General features: G+C 31.9%; 1 protein-coding gene across 1 annotated transcript; it reads right to left on the bottom strand.

The window, feature by feature from the left end:
- Nucleotides 1-291: 291 nt before the first annotated feature.
- On the bottom strand, nt 292-4,580 carry LOC106465027. The gene has a single exon (XM_013925221.2). It carries the CDS (start codon nt 4,444-4,446, stop codon nt 2,821-2,823), a length of 1,626 nt encoding a protein of 541 aa, XP_013780675.1. The 5' UTR covers nt 4,447-4,580; the 3' UTR covers nt 292-2,820.
- Between the last annotated feature and the right edge of the window lie 6,348 nt (nt 4,581-10,928).

Below are 10,928 nucleotides of genomic sequence, written 5' to 3'. Positions count from 1 at the left end.
GAAGACTGTAAAACATAAGATTCAGTAAACATATGCCAATTATATTGTAGACACAAATCAGTCCATCAAATGTTAGAAAAACTCTCAAGAACTCTTACATAATACAACCATTACATTAATGATGTTTTCTTCAAACTAATATCCACTTGCTAAACTCAAACTTTTATATATAAAAAAAAAGGAGAGAGAGAAAACTTTAGTGCTCAGTAACAAAGTCATTCAAATATATATCATAATTCTATTTTAATATACATAAAAATAATTTTAGAAGTTCAGTTTTGCAAGAAAAATCGTGTAGTAACTAGACTGGAATGAAAAGTGATACACAAGTTACATCTAAGAAAAACAAATATTAGTTTTATAAACTTTTCATGTTAGATTTTTTTTTCATGAGATACTCGGGGACAGTTGGTAAATTGGTACAAATTTCAACTGAAATACTCTAATAAGTACATGTAGCACACAGAAACATGCAATATTCTCATGATAATCTAATTACATCAATCATAGGTAGATGCAATAACCTAAACATATCCTCACATTGTCTTGTTCTTGGAAGTTTTATTTCTGGAAATCAACTATGAAAAACAATTGTATTTTAGATGCATATATTTTGAAACACAAAGAGTCAAACTAAATTCACCATTTTAAGCACTTTCTCAAGAAGTATAGTTTAATAACCCCCATACATGTATGACAAAAAGATTAACCTCTAAAAATAACAAATTTTCCTAAACAAACAATCTTCTAGCCTAATTAAAATTATTTTTGCATATAAAATCATCTCTACAGTTTTTCTACTGATTTTGTAGTCAGATATGTAATGACTTCCTAACTTCAATAATGAACAAAATCAGACTTCCCAATCTTTTGTTAAAATGTTAACTTATACATTGATGTTGTTTCTTTAAATATTTGTTTATTTGAGATAGCTTAGATTTTACATAAATCTTTAGACTCAAGAACTTAAGACATTATTCAGGTTACAAAATTAAAGTTACCTGTACACAGTAACCTTTTCATTAAATATTCACTCACATCTAAAACCTGTGATTATTCTTTCACATATTCCATACACATCACTTAACAATATGTGTTATATTAAAAGAAGTGAAAGTGCTTGTTTAAAAACAAGCTTTTTTTAAGGCATTCAAAGCATGTCCTCTATCCTGTACATGTCCATCAAGACATACAAAAACTTCACCCGATAACTAAAGCAACAAGTACGAAACTACTGAAATAGATTGCACTGGAACAAATAATGTAAGAAAAAAATCTTTATTTATCAGGGAAAACACTTTATGAACTTAAAGTTTTTTAACCTTTTTTTTTCTTTCCATATTTGGCCTGGAAGCCAACACTAGGAAAAACATTAGGTTTTATCTGTCTACTTAAAAAACTTCCAATTTCTTTTCATAAATGCAGTTAAACTTAATAAATCAATTCATCTTCATAAAAAGCCAAAATCAGATCAGATGCATCAAACTAGCCCAGTAATTGTACAAATGCTTAAGTTATTTCAAAAAATGCATTAAATAAACATACAGAAGTATGAATAGTATATTTTTTCATTTTAAGTTTCCAAGTTTTTAAGACTTAAAAACCAACAACAATGTACTACCAACCAACAGATCTTGATAGTCAGGATGAAAAAAAAATATTTGTTACAGAGAGAGAGTACAAAAAATAATAATTTTGTCACTAAATTGCAAAGACTAAGCCAGTCTTCATACTACAAAAATTACACAGACAGTAACAAATACTGCTAAGTATATATACTACATGTATATAAGAGTGTAGCTATCTGCAAAAAAAAATTACTTCAAGTCTGTATTCCACATACTAAAGTTAAACAAGTATCACAGGAAGTCTGTAATAATCAAAATTATAATGCTACAAACATTTTTAGTACATTTTTACATAATGAACACTTTAAACAGAAGAAGCATTGTGACATAGTTCACAGGAAGTTTGAGATATTCTTAAATATTCATTACACATTGTTTTCAGGATTTAAATATAATACTTTTATTAATTTACATTTTCTATATACTGCAAATACACAGAATACCAACTTCAAGTTAAAATTTCATATACACACAACTAAAGTAAAAATTAGTTCTTTTCAAACAGTTCCAGACATAAGAGGATACAAGTTTAAGATTTGGGAAACATAAGCTACGGTCCAGTTAAGACAGCTTTATTTTTATAACACAGTAACTGGTTTATGTAATGAGTTGCCATTGTCAATACTGAAGGTTAGCATTTTATACAAGTTTAAGAAGGGAACTGATGATGTTCTAAAAAAATAATGAAGGCATGCTTATATTTCTTTCAAAAGTAGGTGTGCTAAGATAGATAGCTTTGAAGGACCAAATGGTATCTTGTTGTCCATATGTAGTTGCAGCGGGAAAAAACTTCTAAAGTTATTCTTAAACATATACTTTAAATAAATACATATTAGTTTTTAAATGTTCCAGAAATTAAGTTTTAGACTTTACTCATCCATTAAAGTTATGGAACTTCTACTCAAAAGTCCTACCAGTATACACTGAATTCACTGGGGCTTTAGTATTATATTAAGTTGCTTTAATAAATCAATAATCGGTTTAACATAAAATAAAATACAAGTTATCAAATATACCTACCTGTAATATTTTCTTTCATACAAAATAACACAGACATTTATTTTAATTGAGCTACTTGAGCTTTGGTTAAGAATCACTCTTCATTGTTATATTTTGTTATTGGTCACTGTGTTTGAAAAAATAATTTGGTAAGCTTGATAAATTCTATAATTTAAAAAAATTTACTCTTAGTTCAATAATGGCCTTCCTCTAAGTAACCTTTGATGCGAGCAGGTAGAGGAAGGTGCTGAATGTGGTCAAATCGAGTATATTGCCGTATCACAAATCTACATAAGTACTGCAAAGTACGTACTTGAGTGAACCTAGACATAGCTTTTGTTAAACGAACAGGAAAAGATGGCGACCCACGGTACCGACTGCGAGAATAACAAAACACTCCAGACTGAGAATAGTTCATGGACTGCTCAATTAAGTCCACAATTGATGAGTGGCCTTCTGGTTCTGGTTGAGCATAAAAGCTGAATAAACCATTACAGTGCTCGATACGAGTATGTAGAGTTCGTCCATAAGATCGAAAACTTAGACTAAGGAGGTAACGATCATCTGAACTGTCTCGCACCAAGAAAGCCCCATCTGGTTGATCAGAAAGTTTCTCTTCAGCTTCACTACGAGTGATTGGACCCCAGTACCAACCACATTTGGATAATTTGAACAATTCTTCTGTAATGCTCACAGTCTTGGGGCTATCAGGTACATCAGCATAAACATTAAAAACTGCTTGTTTACACTGGAATTCAGTGCATGATGAAGGCACATCCAAGGCTAGGCTTGAAGAATCTGGAGGGATTTCAGATGATTTTGAAACATTTAATTCATTTTTGCTTTTCTGCACTTTAACATGTAACTCAATTTTATTTTTCTCTATACTATTACTAGAAATGTTATTCAGATGATCCTCTTTGTTCCCTTGTATTGGGTGACTAGATGTACTGGGAGAAGAATAAGCTTTACTGTCTGGGAATTTGTCAACACACTTCTCAAGCTCAATTGTGGTACTATTTCTATTACTCGAAATATTAGTAGACTGCTTTGTTTCCATATTTTTAAAGAAATCATCAATGTTTTTATCACAACTACATGATACTGAGGTATCTGTACCACAGCATTTTAGGATAGGTTTGGAATTACAAGAACAGTTTGTACATAAATCTCTATCTGTAACTCCAGTAACAGGCCTAACTTCTTTAGGCTCTATTAAGCTTATGCCCACTTGTCTTACAGTTACAGTTTCATTTGTACTCACCGCTGATGCTGATTGATCACTATTTTCTTCATTCTCATATAAACTACTAGATTCACGGCGAACACAGTGAATAGGTGATGGCATTGGACACACTGCACCTCTAGTCAAAGATTTTGTTTGTTTTGAACGAGGCTTTTGAGAAGTGAAGCTAGAATTTTGGATCAAGCCCACTCCAACATCAGAATTTTCAGAATGTGGGATTTGACTGCGACTTATTCGAGAATCACACACCAAACTATGCCGATTCTCCCGTCGTTTCTTTCTCGTGCTTTTACGCCACTTCCACCGCAAGGCTGTCAGTATAGTCTTTTTTTTACCTTTGCTTCTATTCTGTGTCAAACCTTTTTCATTGCTGCGTTCTGTAACATTAACAGTACAACTGGCTGGTTCACACTCACTTTCAAAGCTCGATTTTTCAGTTTCAGCCTCTTTATTAAGCTTGCCGAGGGCGTCGCCATTTGCATGGAGACATCCTGAGCCACCAAGTTGATGCTTAGCCTTAGATCGTCTTGTAAAAGCTGCTTTCAAGTGCCCGAAATTCACTCTTTTCATCATCTTTTAAGCCGTTGGTCCATTTTCAAACACAACGATTTGAAGCTTTTGCCACAAAACACTCAACAACATTAAAACAAAACGAAAATACCTAAAAGTTAAACTTAGCAGCAACTCCTGATAATAATATTCGTTGATATCTGTTTAAGATAATTATTGCACATGCGCATTATAAAAACATGAGATCACGAGTCGCCACCTATTGACTAATAATATAAGTAGCAATTCATTCATTTGGTAGAAAATGAAGTCTATTAATGAATAAATATCTTTAACGAAAGTTACGGAATTAAACATATTCCATTTTCAGCAAATCTATGATATTAATGAAGGTAACAATCTTTAATATAATTACTAATATAAAAATGCAATGAAAAGTGTTAGGAAATTATATAATGTTCAATTTCAAAAGAGAGAGAGAGAGAGAACTATTTGAATAAAGCAAGGGGGAAGAGTTGGTAATTTTTTATGAGGCTTGGATTTTCATTCATGATATGTAGACTTTCTTTAATCAACAGTTCGTAATCATTACATCCATAATTTAGAATTGAAACATTTTTAAGGAAACGGGGCGTGATGGCGTTTCGTTGTGAGAACGTATAGGAAAGTTAGGGGGAATTTAAAGTTTAAGTATTCTTCATCTCTACTTGAAAGTTTAACACGTAAGTTTCTTTTAAATTCCATCTAACACTTGTTATTTCTTACCTTGGAAAACAAAGTCTTATCGTTAAAACCAAGTCAATAAGCTATTCAGATCTTTCTACCCCCAGATTAAACTCCGTATTTCTTCAAATTGTCACTTCGTATCATTAACTTTTTTAGAATTAGAGACATTCTATCTTCACTCTTACGTTCAAAGGTCGTATATAAATATTCAAGTTTTAGCTGTAAACCAGTAAAATAGACAAGACTTCTCGTCATTTACAAATACGTGCCTTGGATAGAGTGACCAGATTTTCAAACAGAAAAACCGCGACAGCTTAGCCCTTACCCTTAATTTCAAAATGGTTATTACAAATTTGAAATAACTTACCCTTTATCTACTTTGCTTTAAATTTATTGAACTGTTCCACTTTTTTGAAATAAGGTCAACTACATTCTTTTGGTCATATACACAAAACAAATGAGCAAAAGTAGTTAAATTATACATCCAAGAAATCTTTGATTATTCATTATATCCAATTCACCCCAAAATAGACTACTTCATCTCTGAATATATTTAAGAATCCATAACATTTTCAAACATACTACTTTTAGGTTTTAGCATTACTTTGAAATTTCTCAGACATGTTTTTTTCTGAAGAATGAATGTAACGTAGAAGATCTGTTTCTTCATTATATTATCATAAAATTTAGCATATGACTTTTTTAAAGTGTGTTTTGACGATGATCATTGCCTTACTGTTTAGACAATAATGAGCAAGTCAAGTAGACCTGTTACATCTGTGGTTCGATGTGACTAACAGTTTGATGTCTGTATCAGGACATTGGGACAAACTACCAAAAAATGGGACTCTCCCAACAAAACCGGTACGTTTGGTCACCATAGCCTTGGAACACACTTAAGTTCCTAACAGAACTAGATTTTAACTTCAAACTCTACTTAATTCTCTTTTATAATTTCACAATGAAACGTTATCACATCCCGTTTCCTTAGAACAGTTTTCAATCTAACTTATGGATGTTGTGATCACGCACTGTTGATAAAAGAAAGTCTACATAATATGAATGAAAATCCAAGCCTCAACATATATTACAACTCTTTCCCCCTTGCTTTTTTCAAATAGCTCTCTCTTTCTCTCTCTCACTGTTTTGAACTTGAATATTTTGTAATTTTTTAACAATCTTATTATATTGTTTGATTTAGATCAATATTTTTTAAATTTTAGACTCGGCTTAATTAACCACTGGATTAATAGTAGCAAATAAAACACTTATTTTTCGTTTCTATAATGCTAATACACAGCCATAGTCAGTAATTTATTTGTTTGCATTAGTTGTGATGTATCACTACGTGATGTTCACTGAAAACGTGATTATGTGTACTTCATTTGTTATTGGCCATAATGTTTCTATGTACTGTCTTTTTAGGCTTGTACTTATATGATAGTTGAACCAATACATCTAGTACATACACTATATTAGATGTTTTCAACTAGGATATTTTTATCTTTGAACCAGAAAAAATGTTTTAAAACTACATTCAGACTTAAGAATAACCCTTAAATTAATACACGGACAAGCTGTAAGGAAAAAGTTTACACATCAGATCTTTTATTAAGTTTTCACATAAAATACATGTTTGCCAGTTTAAGGCAGTGCCACTGATGGTGCTAACGTTGATCTCATTACAACTCCATTAGTTTGGTCATATACAATGTTTTCAAGTGAGATTTCTTTGTGACAAATCTAAAAAGCTGGTGAAAGAAATACATAGGAAACGTTGTTATAATAATTTTGGTTTAAGAGATCAAATGTCCATTCTTATCAAAGTTGAAATTCGGTATTTCATTGGAAAAAATGTCTGAAATGACATATTCGTTTTGTACTAATTGTTCAAGAAACATAACTAAAATTTAATTCACTGTTGTATGTAACAACATTATAATATGTAGTTCTAACAAGTCAACCATCTTTGTGTACTTTTGGAACACGTTCCAAAGTACCTGGGCGACACCTGATGGTCTTGAATAGAAATAATATTTTTGTGTTAGTTACTCTTTCTCCCTTTTCAAAGTTCATTTTATAATTATTTATGTTAGATTATCTAGTTTTTTCTAAGACTTGTTTTTAACGACTAATTTTATTGTATTATTTAAAACATTCGCGTCCCGATGCCACCCCAACCCCTCAACAAAAATTGCGTTCTATACTTTGCATAAGTATAAATATTCATTGTTTGTTTGTTTTTTTAATTATGCACAAAGCTACACGAGGGCTATCTGTGCTCTGCCCACCACGAGTATCGAAACCCGGTTTCTAGCGATGTAAGTCCGCAGACATACCGCTGTGCCACTGGGGGGCGTATATATTCATACTGGAACAAAATAACTGTAGCAAGATGTAAGAGTTAAATTGTTATGTTTTACAATAATTCTATTTTTTGGGGTCTAGTAAAATAATTTGTGTGAAAAGTTGTACGATGTTTTAGCGGGAATTTGAAGGAAAACATTTACAACATCGAAACTACGCATAGTGGTATAACTGTTTATGCTGTGTACATGTTTAAGGAAATATGAATAGTTTTCTATTTGCGAATTAATTTTATAAAATAATATTCCATATCCAATTAACGTATTTGTTGAGTTTATAGTTGATAGAGCCATAGGCGTAATGTTATAGGGTTATTTCTATCTTTAAGTGGATCATAGATTTTAGGTGTTGTTTGTTGATTTATGTGTAAAAAGTTGTGAAATTTACAGTTGCGTGATGTGTTTTTCTTTTAATAGTATTTTGAGTAATTTGTTATTATAGGCTAGTTTTAGGACGTTATTTCACTGGGAAGATTATATTTTTCTGACAATGAATTTAAAATTAAAGAATCATATTGTTTGGTTGGTAGAATTACAATAGAGTTTCCTTTATCAGTTTTCTGGATAACGATAAATTGGTTATTTTTCAAAAAGTTAATTTGTTTCTTTCTGCTGGCATCTGACTCTGTTGTACTTCTTTATTGCTTTCTAATAATTTAAATTTTTTTTTCATTGAAGTCATGTGGAAAGTTTTATATGAACCAGTTTTTTACTTTACTTGGTAGGTTTCTCAGTAAGGTATTACTTTTTTTTTTGAATTTTTGAAAATTTCCCGAGTTTTATATTCTTCTCTGACTTCGAACGAATTAGGCGAGGTTTCCTTGTTAGTTCTCGAAAACGAATTTGGTTGGTTGGATTTGTAGCTTGAATGGATTATTAGTCTTCTGTAAAAGTCTTCAAAGCTTGTTTTGATTCTAAAATAGGGATGCTGATGGAAGTAACTGCAAAATTACGAACTTTGTTTAAAAGTGTAGGTTGAGATATGGTGAGTTGAACTTCTAAAAGATATATTATATTTCTCTCTAGAGAGTCGTTTTTTTTTGATGGGTTGTATCGAATAACGAAATCTTTTCAGCTTTTTTGTGTAAAGATTTCTTTATTGTAAGCTCCTTAAAGCAGTTGCTGTTTTATACTACAGTTGAAATGGAGTTGTGGACTACAGGAATCATAAGACGTGCAAAGTTGTTTCGGAAATTAAGCTGTTCCATAATTTATTTAGATATTTTAAAGATTTTGCAATGAGATTTTGAATTTTGATATCATTTCTAAGCTTTAGTTTTGTGTTAGGAATGCTGACATAAAATACCTAACACACGCATACGCACGCACTACGACAAAATAACTAAAATTTGTTAGGGTTTGTACACCTTTCCTATACAGGGGAAGCATGATTATAAATAATTATGCTTTTCATAAGACATTAATATTATTCATTTTATATTTTTAACACTACATTCTTTATCTACTTATTAGCGATTTTTTTTCAAGAATTAAAAACACGTGTGATGATATTATTTCAACCACAATGTGTTGGTCTTATCCATTGCCGATGTCATGTTTCGCTTAATCAATTTGATTTGTCCTAGCCGGCCTGATGAGCTTTGGATGTGGCTATTGGTTAACGTTACCGAATTGTGAATCGAAACGTTAACGCTTAGCTTCCCGTTGCCAGAGAAACGCTCTTCACACTTTGGGGTCGTGGGTGAACTATAATAGTGACAGTCAACTCCCATTCTTCCATCAGCAAGAATAGCCCAAAGGTATGTTGGTTAGCTACCTTCCTTCTAGCTTGTTAGTTCGAAAGATTAGGACGGCTATAAATTGATCACACTTGTGTAACTTTGCGAGAAAAATTCTAAAAAACGCATAGCTAGTAAACCTGCTGATAAACCGTGAATTATGTCGGAAATACATTTACCGATGCCACGAATTTGACCAAAAGTACGCTGTGAGGGTCAGAGAAAACGTGTTTCAATTAAGGAGGATTGGATTGACATTTGCTTATACTTATGCCACTCTTTTCTCGAGATTGAGTGACAGAATGTCGGTATAAGTATTCTCGTGTACACTTAGTTTTACGCACTTTTTGTTAGTTTTAGTGTTGAATGTGCACTACTCTATATACACGAACACTTATATGTATATTCAGATTTCTTTTTAACTGTGTACATCGTCGGAACAAACTATTGATTTAGCAGAGTGGAAATCCAATTAATGATTCAATGCATATCAAACATTGTTAGATCCAGTTTCATTGTGTAGAGAGAAATGATACCATGTACTTCTTGCTATTTTGTTTTATAGAATTGTCTTCATTAATATATATATATATCATTTTGGGTTCTGACCTATATTTATAGTGAGCTTACGTTTGACCATAAGTAACTTTAACATAAGTAACTGTAATATCAACAACAAGTTTAAAAACTATTTTCTTGTTCCGTATTTTTATTTTATAAAACACGTTTGTAGTTTCTATGACTTGATTTCGGTACCAAAGTCATAAGCATGATTTTTCATTCTTTCATAAAAATATTTAAAAATGTAATTTTATGAGATTATATTTAGGCTTTAGTTGCGTCGAAATGCAGAAATACAGTAATCATACTTATTTAACACTTTATAAGTTTAATCATAATGTATGCTTATCTCAATTTCATTTGATTTTCAGTTTTGTCCGTTTTGAATTCTAAAAACCAAATTCTAAATTAAACGATCTCTAATGGCTCCACGATAAGCTCGAGCGCTTATAACAGCAAAATTCCAGATTTCACCACCGTTGTGGATACATCAATTTAGCTCAATGTTCGGTGTTGTATTAATTTGATTTTCAGTTGTTGTTTTTTTTTTGTCCCTTTCGATTTCTAGGCCCAGCATGGCCAGGTGGTTAGGGCACTTGACTCACAATCTGAAGGTCACGGGTTCAAATCCCCGTCTCCCCAAACATGCTCGCCCTTTGAGCGTCATAATGTGATGGTCAATTCCATTATTCGTTTGTAAAAGAGTAGCCCGAAAGTTGGCGGTGGGTGGTGATAACTAGCTGCCTTCTCTCTAGTCTTACACTGCTAAATTAGGGACGGCCAGCGCAAACAGCCCTCGGATAGCTTTGCGCGAAATTCAGACAAAACAATTTTGATTTCTGAAAACCAATATTCTATATTAAACGCCCTCTAGTGGCTCGACGATAATCTCGAGAGCTTATAACAGCAAAATTCCAGATTTCATCACCGTTCTGGGTACATCAAATTAGGGCATAGTTCAGTATTTTTCTTAATATCAGACAAACAAAAAATTTAACTAAAATTTCGTCCTTTTTTATTCACATTTTAAATACCAATTCTAAGCAAACAAAAGAGAATAAATTGAGTCGAGCTTGATTGCTTATTTACATTTCATGCAGAAATTATCACGAGTCGTTTTCATTTTCCTGTTTACTTAACCCTGAAAAAAAAA

The sequence above is a fragment of the Limulus polyphemus genome, unplaced genomic scaffold, assembly GCF_000517525.1.
Source record: "Limulus polyphemus unplaced genomic scaffold, Limulus_polyphemus-2.1.2 Scaffold65, whole genome shotgun sequence".
NCBI lineage: Eukaryota > Metazoa > Arthropoda > Merostomata > Xiphosura > Limulidae > Limulus > Limulus polyphemus.
Note: the sequence above shows the minus strand (reverse complement) of the source record. Positions and strands in the feature narration are given on the sequence as shown.

Excerpts from the sequence above, each read along its gene's own strand:
- LOC106465027 (XM_013925221.2), bottom strand. The coding sequence starts at position 4,446 with ATGATGAAAAGAGTGAATTTCGGGCACTTGAAAGCAGCTTTTACAAGA.